At 54.1% G+C, this 17,540-nt stretch overlaps 1 protein-coding gene and 1 non-coding gene across 2 annotated transcripts; both read left to right on the top strand.

The window, feature by feature from the left end:
• Positions 1 to 1,100: 1,100 nt before the first annotated feature.
• TNPO2 (transportin 2) lies at positions 1,101 to 17,203 on the top strand. The gene is made up of 25 exons (XM_004389754.2): positions 1,101 to 1,173; positions 2,568 to 2,679; positions 3,521 to 3,596; positions 3,679 to 3,828; positions 6,004 to 6,110; positions 6,197 to 6,330; positions 6,410 to 6,491; positions 6,568 to 6,690; positions 6,790 to 6,908; positions 7,999 to 8,059; positions 8,156 to 8,321; positions 8,495 to 8,647; positions 10,293 to 10,518; positions 10,726 to 10,897; positions 11,374 to 11,460; positions 11,546 to 11,653; positions 11,757 to 11,915; positions 12,496 to 12,583; positions 12,771 to 12,869; positions 13,388 to 13,483; positions 13,805 to 13,910; positions 14,097 to 14,196; positions 14,276 to 14,350; positions 14,468 to 14,595; positions 14,672 to 17,203. The coding sequence occupies exons 2-24, from the start codon at positions 2,581 to 2,583 to the stop codon at positions 14,573 to 14,575; spliced, it is 2,694 nt and encodes an 897-aa protein (XP_004389811.1). The 5' UTR covers positions 1,101 to 1,173; positions 2,568 to 2,580; the 3' UTR covers positions 14,576 to 14,595; positions 14,672 to 17,203.
• On the top strand, positions 10,573 to 10,641 carry LOC111819068 (small nucleolar RNA SNORD41). The gene has a single exon (XR_002822865.1). It is a non-coding gene; the product is annotated as a small nucleolar RNA SNORD41 (small nucleolar RNA).
• Positions 17,204 to 17,540: the final 337 nt, after the last annotated feature.

Consider the following 17,540-nt stretch of genomic DNA (forward strand, 5'->3'; position numbering starts at 1 on the left):
AGGGGCTGAATACAAAAAGCGGGAGTGGGTGGGTGGTTAAAATACGGTTTTAGTTATTTTTTTTTTAATTGTAAAAATATAGGTAACAACATTTAAAACCACGTTTTTAAAGAACAGTTTACAGCAGTCCAGGTAATGCTAAATATGGACTATTTCTCATCAAATTTATTCTTACTTCCGTTTGACAAGTGGGGAAACTGAGGCTACGAGTGGCAGGAAGTAACCGGCAAGGCCAGGAGGGGAAATTGGGACACACCAGGGTTTCTAGTTCTTCCCTACTTTGCTCTGCTGTCAAGAGAAAAAGTGCCCTTCTCTGTTCCCACATGGCGCAGGATGATGCAGATTTCTTTCTTCAAGACCCTGCCCACCTTTGCCTCAATTTCCTGGGCTGTTCCAGGATCCACCCATCCTCGGTAGGAAAAGGAACTAGACCTTCTGCTCCAGAGTTTATTAGTTTAGTTTATTTAATTTCAGTTTTTAAAACTTTTTTTTTTCATGTTCCTGTAGAAATTGTCAAACAGTACAGGAAAATGATGCAAAGTGTCAGAGGCTTCTGTAGGAACCCATCCCGTCTCAGGAACTCCCTTTATGCGGCATTTTTTCCTTTGTCTCTAGGGTATAAAGTTAACCAGAGGCTCAGTCCCTCCCCTTTTTTTATTCGTACGTAATGTATTTCTCTGAAGTACTCCCTGGATGGGGGAGGCAGGCACAGCTCAATTCCTACAGGAGGGGGTGACAAAGGCGCAGCTGACCCAGGGCTCTGGCCTAGGGGTTTCTGGGTCCACCACACAGTGCGAGTCCCACACGCTACCAAACTCCTAACTCCAGTAAAGAGCTGTGGTCAGGCTGGCGTGGAAGAAGCTTCAGGTAACGAGGTGACAGGAGGACCCACTGGCCAGAGAGGCCAAGAGACGCAACAACTCTTCCGTCACGTGACCCAGCCTTGGTGTGGTATGGACCTTCCTCCGTAGTAGGCCACGTGCAACGAAGGCGCTTTCCGATTGGTTCTGTCGGGTCAGTTTGAACGGCTTACGGAGGCCGCGGCGGCTCACCCGTGGCCGCGTTTTTTTTTTTTTTTTTTTTTTTTTTTAAGTCCCTCTTTGGCTCCCTCCTTCCTCGTGAGTCTCAGGAGAAGCTGCAGCGCGAGGCGCTGCTGCCGCCGCCCAGGGCCCGGTAAGTGGGCTTCACTCAGAACCCGACCCACTCGGCCTGGGCCTGCGCCGACCCCCACTGGGCTCCAGGCCTGCGCTGCGTGCGGCCGGGACATCGGAGCCGCGCCCGACCGGCGAAGGCCGGGGACCCACCCGGTTGGGCCGAATCTGCGAGGCAGCGAGGACGGGCCCGGGCAGGGGAGGAGGGAAACCGGGCCGGGCTTAGGGGGTGGGGCCTCGGAACCGGGCCAGATTGGGGTGCCGCGAGAATCCGGCCAGTGGGGCGGCTGGGGTCGGGCTGGAGGGGATCTGATTGGGGGATGTCGCGAGGATCGGTGCGTGTGGAGGGCTGTTTCGGCGGGGCTTGGCCGGGTCTGATTGGGGGAGATCGCATTGAAAAGTGTGTGTGTGGGGGGGGTGCTTGTTGGGCCCTGATAGGGAGGGGCAGCAGACTTTGGCCTAGAGGGATTTGCCGGGTCTGATTGCGGGGCATCTCTGGGATCCGTTGCCGGGTAGATGCTCCAGAGGTGTTCGGCCAAGCCTTATGGGGGTTTCAGAATCGAGGTGGTGAAGGACTTCGCCGAATTTGATTGGGGAAGGCAGCGGAGATCTGTCTGTAGGAGTTACTGCTGGTCGGGGAAAGGGGAAGGAGGAGAGGCTTGGCTAGACTTGATTGGCGAAGGCGACAGGGACCTGTGGGGGGGCTTTGTCGTGGGGAGGGTGGTCTTGGCTGGGTCTCATCAGGATAGGCAACGAGGACTTTAGGGGACTGCTTTTAGGCCAATTAAGAGGGATCTCTGGATAGCGTCAGGCTAGGCCAGAAAGGGGGGTGTCTGGCATCCGGCTGAGTTTCGAGGGCTGGATTAGGGAAAGCGGCAGGGATCGGGACGATTGGAGCTCCTTCGGACGGGAGCAACTGGGGAGGCTCAAGGACCAGATCAGGGCAGGAGGCGGCAGGGATGTGGCAGAGCTTGAAATCCGGATTTCGGAAGGAGGGGAGTCTTCGGGGACCGTGTCTGCATCAAGGAGACCACGGGGGCCGGGGCGCTATCACGGTCTGGGGCAGGGGCCCTGGACTGGAGGCTGCTAGATCCTCGCCCAGCAGTTGTGAGGGAGGCAGAAACCTTGGGGCCCGCAGCCGGGGGCGGCGGCATGGGCCGCCTTGGGATAAGGGTTTCACGCTGGGCCCTATGAAGATCCGCCGGGTCCCTTCGCCGCCAGTGGTCCACTTCCACACACCCCCGCCCGGGCTCCCAAGTCCGCGACTATGCGACCTAGGATGGCGCAGCTGGTGGGGACCCCGCACTTGGGCGGGCGTGGATCAGCAGCCTCCACCTGCCGCCGCTGCCGGGCTCAGCCAGGGTCTCAGAGCAAGCCCAGGGGACCCTGCGCTGACCCTGGCCCCTACCCCTGCAGCCCGCCTTGTGCCATGGACTGGCAGCCGGACGAGCAGGGCCTGCAGCAGGTCCTGCAGCTGCTCAAAGACTCGCAGTCACCCAACACAGCCACACAGCGCATTGTCCAGGACGTATCCATCCTTCCTTCTGGGCCTGGGGAACTGGGCAGAGCCTGCAGCCCCTGAAGGCGCAAAGGGGAGGGCCTGCCTCTCTAATCCCTAGGCTGCCGTGGTGAGGAGCTGACCTGAACAGAAAATTAAAGATTAGAATTCCTGGGACCCAGTCCCAGAGCTGGAAGAATTATTATGAAAGATAATGAAAATACCTAATGTTCAGTAGCACTTACTCAGTTAACTTAAAGTAGGTACTGTTATTCTCCATATTTGACAGGAGAAGAAATTGAGGCTTAGAGAGGCAAAAGGACTTGCCCAAGGTGGCAGTGAATAATTAGTGGGGATAGGTTGGGAAGTCCAGCCCTGTCAGATGCCAGAGTCTGAGCATTTAACTGTCATTCAGAGTCAGGGGAAGTGGGGAGGGTGCCTTCAGTGGGCACTCAGGTTTTGTTTAGGCCTTATGGTTTACATTTAATTTTCAACTAGTCAGCATTTAAAATATCAGCAGGTTTCACTTGAAAATAGAGGTTCCCATGTCTTTAAAAAGCAGATGACATTGGGCAGGGAGTGAGTGGGCACTGAGTAGCAGTGGCCACCTTCAGATGGAGCAGGTTCCCCTGATCTGGTTGCATCTTCAGGAGGGAGTGGGAAGTTCAGACATCCCCTCCTTATATGAATTTGACTTGCCTGAGATGCTGTGTTGCTCTGGGTGTGGAGGTCAATGAGTGGGGTCCCAGTAATGGGCCGCTTGATTTCAGTGGTCGGGGCGCTATCAGCTGCCTCACTGCATGAGGGTGATGGTGAGGGGACCCTGCCTGGATAAGGCCTGTGTCTCCCAAGTCCCTTAACAGCTTGGCAGAAACTGAAACAACTGAACCAGTTTCCTGACTTCAATAACTACCTGATCTTCGTCCTGACCAGACTCAAGTCGGAAGGTACACCCTCTGTGCCCCTCTATGTGGCCTGGACCCTGCTTTCTTCCCTGTGGTCCCCTGAGCCCCAGCCCTTTTCCCCCAGATGAGCCGACTCGCTCTCTCAGTGGCCTCATCCTTAAGAACAATGTGAAGGCGCATTATCAGAGCTTCCCACCACCTGTGGCCGACTTCATCAAACAGGAGTGTCTCAATAACATTGGCGATGCCTCCTCGCTCATCCGAGCCACCATCGGTGAGAACAGCAGCTGGCCTGGGGTTAGTGGGGTGGAACACACTGAGCTCTCACTCCATGCCTAGAAACTTCTAAGCATGTTAATGTATTGATTCAGTGAATGCTTCCAGCCCTCGGTATAGTAGTTCTATTGCTGTTGTCGGCTAACAGACAAGGACACTGAAGTACAGTGACATTAAGGGACTTGCCTGGTAAGTGGCAGAGCTCAGAAGTGATCCAGGCGGTGTAGGTCTAGAGTCCACACTCCTCCCACTTGAAACAGCCATTCTTGCTTCTGAGAGACTCATTCAGTGTACAGCTGAGTGCTGAGGGTTTAGCACTTCAAATATGTGGGCTCCCTGCCCTCATGGAGCATGCAGTCCAGAAATAACTAGTCCTCACAAACAACTGTTTAGGTTAAAAGTGAATTAGGTTCACTTTGGAGCATATGTCTCTTAGGGAGGCTGCCTGAGGAAGATACTGAAAGGATGAAAAGAATTAGCTAAAGCAATTTTACCTGAGGAATTTCTACTACTTATAAATGCTCACACACTATCTATTACTGACAGGTGTTTTCTTGAACAATATGTCCTTTTTAAACTTCAGTCAACTTTCAAAAATTTGTTTTAATAGGAAATTGTAAATTAATTTGTAAGTAAAATAAATTAAGTATAAATTAAGTTTTTAAAATGAAAAACCAGATTTGATTGCCCTAAAGGGAAGGAAACCTAAAAACTAAATGGAATACACATAGAAAGATGGAGGCGCCCTTGTGGCACAGAAGGTTAAGGATTCACCTGCTAACTGAAAGGTCGATGGTTCGTACCTGTCCAGTGGCTCCACGGGAGAAAGACCTAGTGATCCGCTTTCATAAAGATTATAGCCAAGAAAACCCTATGGGGCAGTTCAGCTCTGCCGCACGGGATTGCTATGAGTTGAAATTGACTCAATAGCACCCAACAACAACACAAAAAGATGTTATTAAACTTGAGCTAGACATTGGGGCCTGACAAAAGTGCTGACCTTGGGGACTGCTGCCTCTGTTGAAAGTGATCTGTTACAGGCAGTGCACTCACTCTGGGTGCCATGCTTTATGCTGATGACTTGGATCAACTCGTTGAAGCCACTCACAGCCCTTGGAGGCAGGTGTTCCTTATTTGCATTGAGAGCTGAGGGCAGAGAGTTTAGGTGATATGTCCAAGGGCACACAGACAGGCTCGGGGCTGGGACTGCACCTTGGGCTGGTGTCCACGTCCTCACGGTCTACCTGCTGCATGGAGCACCTTTCTTGATATGTGAGTCAGTGTCCTCTTCAGTGTTGCTAGTGGCAGCTTCCACCCTTGGAAAACACTGCCCTCTCGTGACTTTAAATAAATATCATTTCAGCTCTGATGACACCCCTATTTAGATCCTGCCAGACTGCTCCACTGTCCTCAGGTTTCCAAATGCCTACTGCGTATCTCGATTGGATTTCTAATAAGCAGTATGAGTCTTCCCCATGGCCACAAGGCCCTGCCCAGTCTGCGCCCGCCACCTCCCTGCCCTGTCTCCTCTTACTCTCCCCCTTGCTCTCTCCACTCATCCCACTGGCCTTGCTGATCTGAGCACACAGGGCATCCTCTTGCCCCAGGGCCTTTGCATGTGCTGTTCCTTCTGCTTGGGGTGCTCTTTCCCCAGGAACCTGGATGGCTTCTCCCTCACCCCCTCTTGGTCTTTGCTCAAGTATCAAGATGTCACCTCAGTGAGGCCTGCTCTGGTCACCCAGTTTAAAGATCTTTTCTAGTCACGTTTTCTGCTTTATTTTTTCCCTTAGCCCTCATCATCTAGCCTCCTAGGTCTTTGACGTATTTATCTTTCTTCCTCATGGTCTTCCTCACTAGACAGTCAGCTCCCAAGGGTGGTGGCGGAGATTTTGTGTTTTGTTCTATGCTGTATCCCAGGCCTAGAAAGGAGCTGGCCCACAGTAAGGGTCAGAAGATGTTTGCTGAGTCAGTGGGTACTACTTGTACCCACCTCAAGAGGGGTGCACAAGGCCTACATGGGGTAGTGTACAGGGAATGTGTGTGTGTTGTAGAGAGGGGTACTGTACAGGGAAAGGGTGTGTGTTGTGGAGAGAGACGAGTGAGTGATGGGGAGGGCTGGGGGCTAGCAAGCCTGTGCCCAGCCTGAGGGAGCATCTTCTCCCGGCTGCCCCAGGCATTCTCATCACCACCATCGCTTCCAAGGGTGAGCTGCAGATGTGGCCCGAGCTGCTGCCCCAGCTGTGCAACCTGCTCAACTCAGAGGATTACAACACTTGTGAGGTAGGCGACAAACTGCAGCCTGCCCCAGCAGGTGCTGAGGCTGGGAACTGTGACCCGTGCCCGTCTCCCTTCCCCTCTCTATGCAGGGAGCCTTTGGAGCCCTGCAGAAGATCTGCGAAGACTCTTCTGAGCTTCTGGACAGCGATGCCCTCAACAGGCCCCTCAACATCATGATCCCCAAGTTCCTGCAGTTCTTCAAGCACTGCAGCCCCAAGATCCGGTGGGTGGGGCTCCCTGTGGTGTCAGGGCTTGGAGCCTGTGCATGAGTTCAGAGGTGACCATGTGCCCGCTTCTGTCAGGTCCCATGCCATTGCCTGTGTGAACCAGTTCATCATGGACCGAGCCCAAGCTCTGATGGACAACATTGACACCTTCATCGAGGTGGGCAGCTGGGCTGGGTGTGGGCAGGGCAAGAGTCACAGGCCCCATCACAACTGACCCCGCCCTTCCCCACCAGCACCTGTTTGCCCTGGCCGTGGATGACGACCCTGAGGTGCGGAAGAACGTGTGCCGCGCTCTGGTGATGCTGTTGGAAGTGCGGATCGACAGGCTTATCCCTCACATGCACAGCATTATCCAGGTGTGCATGGCCAAGGCCAGCCTGGGTGGGCAGGCGGTGGGGTCAGGGAGGCCCGCCTCCTCGCCAGGCTGGGCCTCAGCCTCTCCCCCGCCCCCCCAGTACATGCTGCAGAGGACCCAGGACCACGATGAGAACGTGGCCCTCGAGGCCTGCGAGTTCTGGCTGACGCTGGCCGAGCAGCCCATCTGCAAGGAAGTCCTGGCCTCTCATCTGGTCCAGTGAGTGCCGTTCCTGCCCTCTGTTGCTTCCATGGCCTTGTTCTCCGTTTGCATTTACTTTCCATCCCTGTGTATAGTTATTTTGCAAGTGATAAGGATTTAGCTTTAATGATTAAAAAGTAGGTAACTTATAGACTAGGGAGCCCTGATGGCACAGTGATTAAAGCGCTCAACTTCTGACTGAAAAGTCGGCCATTTGAACCCACCAGATGCTCTGCGGGAGAAAGACGACAGTCTGCTTCTGTGAAGATTACAGCCTTAGAAACCCCATGGGACAGTGCTGTCTTGTCTTATAGGGTCACCATGAGTTGGAATCGATTCAGCGGTAGTGGGTTTGGTTTGGTTTTTTAATTTATAGCGTGAAGTAATTGAAAAATCAGTAAAGGCTTCAGGCATAGTTGAATCCATGTACTCAAAAGATATTAAAGGCATCTGTCTATTCTTGGATCCACTTCCTTTACTGCATCCTTCTGGTTGAGGAATCGCAATGTAAAGAAATTCTTGGCCTGTATCTCCAGCAAAAGTCCTAGTTCTGACTCCTCTTGACCAACTTGGATGCCATACCTACCCCTAAATCAGTAAGAGGAATAACAGGCAAGGTGTGTACTTGGGACTGGGTGGGCAGCTCCTGGGAAGTGATGAGAAAGCTGTGCAGAGCAGCACATGAAGGCTCAATCAACATTTCTGACCCCAAGGTGCATGGGCTCCAGCTGAAAGGAGCCAGCTGCCCTGCCTGTGTTTGCTCCCTCATCCCAGGGAAGTGCCAGTGCCTGTGCCGCATGTCCTTGCCTTACAGAGTGCTCGGGACTGGGCAGTGCTCCAAGCTTGTCAGTGTATTCAGGGCTTGGGAATTCATTGATAAGCCAGATCTGGGTTAAGAGTGGAGCCAGGAGTGGTGTCAGCTCTGTCCAGATAACAGTGGCTGAGAATGGGTCAGGATAGTTCCCCAAAGGAAATTGAATATCTGCAGGGCAAGCAAAATCAACATGCTCGAGACAGTCCGCCTCTTGGCTCCCTGATGCTCCTGCTCTCACATCTGACCCTCTCTCTGGGGCCCCTGCTTCCTGGTTCACAGCCTCTTTCCCAACAGGTTGATTCCCATCCTTGTAAATGGGATGAAGTACTCAGAAATAGACATCATCCTGCTCAAGGTCAGTCAGGGCTAATTGCTGGGCATGGGTGGGTGAGGGCTGGGGCACTGGGGTGTGGGCCCTGGTGGTACTTAGTGGTCTTGCCCGGCCCCACAGGGGGATGTGGAGGAGGATGAGGCAGTTCCTGACAGCGAGCAGGACATCAAGCCGCGCTTCCACAAGTCACGCACAGTGACGCTGCCCCATGAGGCTGAGCGACCAGATGGATCCGAGGATGCGGAGGATGATGATGATGATGATGCTTTGTCTGACTGGAATCTGAGTGCGTGGCTGGCCTGGGGAGGGGGGTCGGCCCTGGGCTCCCTCTTGCAAGGCGATTAAAAACTTACTCGGAGTAGACTGTGAAAATTCTAATCATGATCGCCAGTCCTGGGGGCACAGTCGAGGAGGGCCGGCTGCCCTGAGCCTCCCTTCTCCAATTTCTCCACACCCTAGGGAAGTGCTCAGCAGCTGCACTGGACGTCCTCGCCAATGTTTTCCGGGAGGAACTGCTGCCCCACCTACTTCCCCTGCTCAAGGGCCTCCTCTTCCATCCTGAGTGGGTAGTCAAGGAGTCGGGCATCCTGGTGCTGGGCGCCATCGCTGAGGGTGAGTGCCTGCCCGCCTGCACCCAGGGAGGTGCCCACCTGGCCCATCTACTTGACCTTGAACTCCTGTGCAGGCGTGGGATTGTCTGAGGGATGCAGCCATGCGCCATTTGGGGCCCCATACCCGAGTTCTCTCCAGAGAGCTAGTTACCCCCGACCAAATAGCTCTTGGATGTAAACCTTTCCCTTGGGCTGTGGGCCTTGAAAGGAACCCAGAAACCCCACATGCCAGCCCTGTTAATTCTCAGACAGGCAATTCTCTGATGTTATAAGTACAATTTCAGCCACTGTAGTAAAAACAGGCTCCTCTGCAGTGCTTGCTCTGGGGCAGGTGGGCCTTGTTCCCAGGGCTCACACAGGTGCCCTCACTCAGTCCTCACCACACCTGACATCAGTGGGGAGACTGAGGTGCAGAAAGATTTACGTCCCCTTCCCACAGTCACCCAACTTGGTTGTGGTGGAGCTGGGCCTGCTTTCACCTGCGGGGCCAGGATCAGAGGTACGCAGTGGTTCTGTTTCCTTGAACTTCACACAGTGAAGGTTTTCAGGCTCATTTTGACCCACTGGGGAAATAAACCTTGACTTAATGGGAGGGCTTCATGAATCTGTAGGAGCCCTGGTGGTGAAGTGGTTAAGGGCTCGGCTGCTAACTGAAAGCTTGGCGGTTTGAACCCATCAGCTGTTCCACAGGAGAAAGATCTGGCAGTCTGCTTCCATAAAGCTCACAGCCCTGGAAACCCTATGGGGAAGTTCTACCCTGTCCTATAGGGTCACTATGAGTTTGAATCAACTCAACGGCAATGGGTTTTGGTTTTCGTGAATCTGTTGCAGGCATCACATGTGACCACTTTAGTATACAGGCCTGTCATAAAAGTTTCAGACATGGCAACCGGAGTTCTCAACCTGCAGAGCTGTTTAAAACTGAGGAAAGGTTTTTGTGTATGATGTGTGATTAAGGTAGCTGATGGTAATAGGATGTATGATCTATCATGCAGAGCGTGTGCATATACTATTAGATTATATTACGTGTACTGTATGTTAATGACTCGTAGTGATTTTATAGGACAGAGTAGAACTGCTCCCACAGGGCTTGGGGTGTTTTTTTAGAGGTATATATTAATGGGAAAAGATCTGGAGGAATTAACCCCCAACTGGTAAAAAAAAATAGATCTTGGGTTTTGGCTTACGGGGAATGTGCTCTTATGTGTCTCTCCTCTTTTACATTGAAAGAAAAACATGTTCGTGGTTAAAAAAAAAAAAAAAGATAAAGAAGAAAAAAATTAAAAACACAAACCTTCAAGGTTTTAATTGAAAAGTGCTTGCCATCCATCTGGGCCCTGTTGCCCCATAGAGCTTCTCACTGTATCCAGCCTGACAGTGTTTGAATGAATAAGTGTCCAGATAGGTAACACCACCATGTATCTGGCAGAGTGAAAAAGGCTAGGTCTGATGCGGTTTCCAGCCCTGACCTCGCCTTTCACTGGCTGTGTGACTGGGCGAGTTATTTAACCTCTGAGCCTCAGTTTCCCCATCTGTCAAATGGGGCTGATCCTCTCCCTGCGAGGGTGGGTGTAGTGGAGCCCAGCTGGGCTCAGGCTTGCACCTGTTCCGTGGCCCCACTGCTTCCTGTCTGCCGGCCCCTGTAGGTTGCATGCAGGGCATGGTGCCCTACTTGCCTGAGCTGATCCCACACCTGATCCAGTGCCTGTCAGACAAGAAGGCCTTGGTCCGCTCCATCGCCTGTTGGACGCTGAGCCGCTATGCCCACTGGGTGGTCAGCCAGCCGCCTGACATGCATCTCAAGCCCTTGATGACCGAGCTGCTCAAACGCATCTTGGATGGCAACAAGAGGGTACAAGAGGCAGCCTGCAGGTGACCCTCGACCCCGTCCCCATGGCCCCTGTCCCCACCCCACTGGCTGCCCTCTGGGAAGTGATGACACCTGTGACCCTTGACATCATGCTGATTCTCTTGTATTCGTACTGACTGATCCCAAGTGTAGCCTCCCCTGAATTCGTACTTGGCCGAGCTTGGCCTGTTGCTGCTTGCTGAGGCCCCATCCTGCTCTCCCTCCACCAGTGCCTTTGCCACCCTGGAGGAAGAGGCCTGCACGGAGCTGGTGCCCTACCTCAGCTACATCCTGGACACCCTCGTCTTTGCCTTCGGCAAGTACCAGCACAAGAACCTGCTCATCCTCTATGATGCCATCGGCACCCTGGCTGACTCTGTGGGCCACCACCTCAACCAGCCGGTGAGACACCCATAGCAGCTTCCTCCTCCCGATTCCTGGGCCCCTTGGCAACCAGTGACCTGGCGGCGACTCCGTGTCACATGCCAGGGACGTGGCCATGACCTCGCCAAGCAGACAGACAGACCCGGCCCCTGCCCTCGCCCTGCTCACAGTCTAGTGGGGGAGACAGACAGTTATGAGACAGTGTGGTAAGTGCTGTGTCCGGGGAAGCTCAGGGCCTGTGGGAACCAGGAGGTGCTGACCCAGGCTCTGAGAGGAGTGGAGTGGGGAAGGGGGTGTGGGTGGCACCGGTGAGAAGGCACTAAGAAAGGCCTGGAGGTCTGGCTGGCTGGTAAAGCCTTACAGGGCCCCATGTGCCATGCTCAGGAGTCCAGACTTCATTTCCTGGGTGGTGGGTGCCTTTGAGTCATGGAGCCCCGCTGGCTCTCAGCTTACCACCCCACCCAGGGGGCCCCAAATTCTTGCTGCTTCTCCAGGAATACATCCAGAAGCTGATGCCCCCACTGATCCAGAAGTGGAACGAGCTCAAGGATGAAGACAAGGACCTCTTCCCACTGCTGGAGGTAGTTGGGGTCCAGGCCTGCTCCCACAGCCCTGGCCCAGCCTGGCCCTCCTGGAGTTCACCTCTCCTGCCTTCCTCCCCACTAGTGCCTGTCGTCTGTGGCCACTGCCCTCCAGAGTGGCTTCCTGCCCTACTGTGAGCCTGTCTACCAGCGCTGTGTCACCCTGGTGCAGAAGACGCTGGCCCAGGCCATGGTGAGCACCACTCCCACCCCACCCCCACGACCATCTCCTGTGCTGCTGCCTCGGTCCCAGCCCCCTCCCCTCACGCTTCTCCCCTACTCCCATCTTGGCCCAGATGTACAACCAGCACCCTGAGCAGTACGAGGCCCCTGATAAGGACTTCATGATCGTGGCACTGGATCTGCTCAGCGGCCTGGCCGAAGGCCTGGGTGGCCACGTGGAGCAGCTGGTGGCCCGCAGCAACATCATGACACTGCTCTTCCAGTGCATGCAGGTTGGGGGATGCCTCTCAGAGGCCTGCACCCTACTTCCCAGCAGTCCCCAGGGTATTTAGCTAGACAGTGAAGTCCCTCAGTAGCCTGCGTCGGCCATCCTGAGAGAGATCAGGGCACTAATGTGTCCAAAGGACCCTATGGAAGAAGTACTCTTAAGAAAAGTTTCTGATTATTTTTAAAAAATGATTTAAGTAAGACAAGAATAAAATCTCATTAAAAAACAAACACTGTTGAAAGTAGACTAGCACTAGCCTCTCCCATTGTACTCCTTCCCCGAGAGTGTCAGGCTAGGCAGTGATGGCAGCTCCCCTGTAGTGGTACCGTGAGTAAAGCACTCTCTGTTCATATCCTCACTGACTCCTGGAGGGGGACTGGCACCCCCCGGTTACAGATGTGGGGCCTGAGGCTAGACAGGTTAAGGAGATGGCCCCAAGCCTGGCAGGGTCAGGTGGACACCATGGACTGTGTGTTCTTAAGGCCCTGGACTGAGGGATGAGTTGAGACCCTGGCTGGTAATGGCAACGGGGATGGGGGTGGGGGTGGAGCAGGCTGCCATGCTGAACCTACTCTGACCCCCAGGACTCCATGCCCGAGGTCCGGCAGAGCTCTTTTGCCCTCCTGGGCGACCTTACCAAAGCCTGCTTCATCCACGTCAAGCCCTGCATCGGTATGACCCCTATCTTGTCCTTGACCTATGACCCCAATCCCCCGCCTCAAATGATGGAAAAATGACCTGGGAGGATCATGACTGAACTGAGACGTATTCGTACTGTCTGATGGGGTCTGCTTGGCCAGGATCTAGGAGCTCACCCCTGCTGACCCTGCTGTTCAGCCCCCTCCCTTTCCCCCAACAGCTGAGTTCATGCCCATCCTGGGCACCAACCTGAACCCTGAGTTCATCTCAGTCTGCAACAATGCCACCTGGGCTATTGGCGAGATCTGCATGCAGATGGGTAAGTGAGCCTCCCCATTGGCTTGTCCCTGGCCTGGGGGCGGGAGCCTGGCTCTGACAGGGCTTCTCAAGACCAGCCTAGTGCTCTTTGAGGAAGGCTCCAGGTAGCAGGGGCAAGAGGACATCTCTGACCATTTTCCTCAAGGATGAGGCCAAAAGTCTCAAGGGGCATCTGACTGGCTTCTCCAAAGAGGCAGGAATGAAGGACTGTTCTCATTTGACCGTTTGCCACCCCCAGTGGGATTGGTTGAGAGATTTTGATTGCTTTTTTTCCAAGGGAGATTCAGGGGTGTGGTTTCACCATGGTGTCCAGCGGTGATTGCAGGGAAGCCTCTTGTGTTTGGAGGGCCTGGGTTTGTCTCTGGCTGGCCATGGGTCCTGGCTGGGGCCAGCTGGTTGGCCAGTCTCTAGTTGGAACCAGGGTTAGTGAGTGAGGTGGAGCTGGAGGAGTGAGGCAATATCTGATTGGCCTACAGCGGGTGGAGGGGCTGTGCGGGGCTCTGATTGACTGTCTTCCAGGGGCAGAGATGCAGCCCTATGTGCAGATGGTCCTCAACAACCTGGTGGAGATCATTAACCGGCCCAACACACCTAAGACGCTGCTGGAAAATACAGGTGGGCACTAGGCCTGGGCTGCTGGGGCCACCTTCACAGTACTCACCCCTCCTGCCCACCTTCCAGAGGTGGGGTTCTGGGCTGGGAGGGGCTGTCGAGAAGAGACCTTGGGAAAGAACCAGGGAGGGTATCTGTGTGGACCTGAGGGGATTCTGGGAGAAGCCTAAGAAGGGATGTCACCGTAGGGGGACAACCTGTCTGGGCCATACTTGGACCCAGGTTGGCTGGCAGTGCCGTTCCCTTGGGGTCCACGGGGCGGGGCTTGGTGCCTCGTGCCAGAGGTCCCGCCACGTACCGTCCCGGGGCCACTCGGGGTTTCAGGTCGCCTGACGAGTCCCTCTGCCATTCCAGCCATCACCATCGGCCGCCTGGGCTACGTGTGCCCCCAGGAGGTGGCACCCATGTTGCAGCAATTCATCCGGCCTTGGTGCGTGTCCACCTGTGTGGGTGCTTGCTGTACGGAGGGCTGGGCACTGATGGGTGGGACAGGCCTAGCCAGTTCCCTCCCTTGCACTTGCCCTGGCCCCGCCTGCTCACTGACCCCCTGTCCCCTTCCCCATAGATGCTCCTCCAGCCCCGCCTACTGACACGCCACTGCTCACCTTCCCCGTAGGTGCACATCCCTCAGGAACATCAGGGACAACGAGGAGAAGGATTCTGCCTTCCGAGGCATCTGCATGATGATAGGCGTCAACCCCGGGGGCGTCGTGCAGGTTGGGGCAGCTGGGCGCAGAGGGAAGGCACTGGGGCTGGTTTCGGGCAGCCCCTCACATGGGACCTGTCACGTTTCAGGACTTTATTTTCTTCTGTGATGCCGTAGCCTCCTGGGTGAGCCCGAAGGATGACCTTCGGGACATGTTTTATAAGGTGAGGCCCAGAAAGGGGCAGGAGGAAGCTCTCTGGGAGGAGAGGCTGGGCAGCCCACTCCAGCGTCCACCCTGGCATCCCTCATCCCATGACACCCCTCGCCTGTCCCTCCCACAGATTCTCCACGGCTTCAAAGACCAAGTCGGGGAGGAGAACTGGCAGCAGTTCTCAGAGCAGTTCCCACCACTGCTCAAGGAGCGGCTGGCTGCCTTCTACGGGGTCTAGACAGGCATCGGGACTGCCAGGTGAGGCCAAGGGCAGGGGGCGGTGCTGTGTTGACGGGACTGAAGGGACAGCCCTAACCCTCCTCCTTCCCTGCAGGTTTCTGTCTCCGTCGTCATCAGAGGGATTGCCGGGAGCGCGCTGCATCCAGAAGTCACCGTGCCCTGGTCGAGGGGGGTTAGGGAGGAGGAAGTGGGACTCAAATCCAGACGCCTACCCCGTCCGTCCACCTGCCGTGCCGGGCCTGTCTGGCCGGGGGGCGGGCAGGTGGGTGGGGCCTCCACACTCATCCTACAAACGGGGAGGGGGGTGGGAGTTCTTGGTGGGCAAGGGCCCCTTCACTCTAATTGTCTCAGGCGGCCCTCTTGGGCCAGCCACGTGGGAGGGAAGACTCAACACAACCGACCTTAATCCGGTTTAGGATGAGGAAAAGGGAAAGCAGGCGTAGAGAGGGGTCCTTGTAGAGACACGTACAGTCACACGTACATATGTGGCCACACACGTGTGGGCACTGCAGCCAGCAAGGCTCAGCCGGCCACCCCACCATTACCCCGACTGCATGGAGATAGTAGAATTAGTGAACCCCTGAGTTAACCCGTAAGGCCTTCCGTGTAACCTTCATCTAGAGTTTAAGAAGCTTCTGCCGTTTTGCCAGAATTGGCGGTGATTGGGGAGGGCTGGGTGGGTTGTGGGGCCTCAGCTGGGACCCCAGGGCGGGGGGAGGAGGACAGACATCTTGGGGCCACCTAGTCAGCACGCACACGCTTGGGACCTGTTCAGCAAACTTTCTGCCAGCTTCTGGCAGCCTCAGCCAGTATCTCTGTCCTTGTGCTGTCCCAGCCAGCAGGGTGGGGGTGGCCGGAAGGGCTGGCCAGAGGTGGCCTTGTCTCCCTCCCCTGTGCTCCAGCAGCCTCTGAAGACACTGGGCTGGGACCTTTTCCCAAAGAGAGCAAGCTGGGTGCAGCCGGATCTCCTGGCCCCCCTGCATCTCTCTCCGTAAGCAGCTTCAAAGGCAGTTTCTCTGTGCTGACAGCCCACTGCTCAAGCTCAGGCCTGAGTTTTAACACAAGGGCCAGAGCAGGGGCATTCAGTTGACGATCATAGAGGACGAAAACTTCGGCTTTGTCAGCAAGAAGGAAACTGAGGGCTTGGAGGAGGGAAAGAGTGGTGCACCCCTTGTCCTCCACTCTGTCCCCCTGGAACTTCCTGTTCATCACAGCCACCCTGCTTCTCCCAGTGGGCCCAGAGACTCCATTAGTTTGGGGTCAGTCGTTCTAGGGACCTGGGGATTTGTTGGGTCAGGGTGGGAGGGGATATATTAGGCAGGGAGTATGGTTCCTTCCAGGCTTGACTTGGCTGGGAAACCGGGCCAGCAACCCCTTAACTTTGTTTCTTTTTTCTCATCTCCTGCTTTCCACTCCTTTGGGGGCCGCTTGTGGTTTGGGGTTTGACTGGATTCCTCTACCCTGGAGCCTGCTCCATCCATTTGTCTGACACCGTGCACCCATCCCCATCCTAGCTGTGGGTTTTCTAAGACAGGGTTAGGCCTTGCCTCTATTCCAGGGTCCACTAAGTGCACATTCCATCAACTCAGCTTTCTGGTTTGTTTTTTCTCTGTAAAACTCGAGCAGGTCTCTGGAAGCTGTTTGTAAAGAAAAAAATGTTTTGATACCATTTAATTTTCTGGTAATTCTAGTTCTGTGGAGCGTCCTCCACCGGGTCTTGGAGTGTGCAGACAGATTGGCTGTCAAATGGGGTTGATAACCCCCTCTCCACCCAGGATGGGGGCGTCCAGCCATCTTTGGGGAAGGGGGGCCTGGTTCTAGTTTTCCTTTTAAGAAAACTATTTAATTTTAAAGTTTATTTTTGGTTGGTTTTTGCACAACGAAGTTTCAGCTTCTTAACCTTCTCCCCTGCTCAGGGCTGCGGACCCAGACTCGCTTTGATCCGCAGTTCCTCTCGCCACATTTCTTGCATCCCTCTCTCTCATCCCCTCCCGCTGCGGGCTGCCAAGTCTGTCCATTACCGTGCTGTGCTGGGGATTGGCGCCCAAGGTGGCGTGAGATTCCACTTGTGTAGAACTTTGTTGAGTAAAGATCAGTTCCTTGTGAAACCTTTAATCTCCATCTGGCCTCCTGTGTCCTTGACTTTAGTAGTGGGGAAGAGAGCTGTGGAGGGGGATCTGGGAAGCTTTAGAAATGGAGATGCATAGAACTCAGAGAAGTAGCTGGAGAGTGGGGAAGTAAGCAGACGTTAACCAGGCACGTTGCTTGGAACCACAAGCCTCTCAGTTTTCTTCCCTGTAAAATGAGAAGGCAAATGAGATAGTTGGAAGATTAAGTGTCATAACATACTTGAAATGAAAAGGGCAAGGCTTTGCACTATTGTCTTCAGCTGGGTGCACAACTGATCCACTAGCCAAGTTAGAAATATTTGTATAAGGCTCAGCTTAGCACCAGGCCTGTGGGAAACATGTCATTGTGACAGCTACTGAGACAAATGGAAATACCTCCAGCTCTGGACACATTTCAAGATCTAACCTGAAGTACAATGCTGTCAGTGACAGAATAATATCCATAAGCCTACAAGGAAGACCAATTAATAACTGTTATTCAAATTTATGCACCAACCACTAATGTCAAAGATGGATAAATTGAAGATTTTTTACCAAATTCTGCAGTCTGAAATTGATCAAACATGCAATCAAGATACATTGATAATAACTGGTGATTGGAATGTGAAACTTGGAAACAAGGAAAAGTAGTTGAAAGATAAGGCCTTGGTGATAGAAACAACACTGGAGATTGCATGAGAGAATTTTGCAAGACCCAACACCTGTTCATTGGAAATACCTTTTTTCAACAACATAAACATGTTCCTTGCCAGATGGAATAGACAGGAATTGGATTGACTACATCTGTGGAAAGAGACAATGGAGATGCTCAATATCAGAACAAGGCCAGGGGCT

The sequence above is a fragment of the Trichechus manatus genome, unplaced genomic scaffold, assembly GCF_000243295.1.
Source record: "Trichechus manatus latirostris isolate Lorelei unplaced genomic scaffold, TriManLat1.0 scaffold00258, whole genome shotgun sequence".
NCBI lineage: Eukaryota > Metazoa > Chordata > Mammalia > Sirenia > Trichechidae > Trichechus > Trichechus manatus.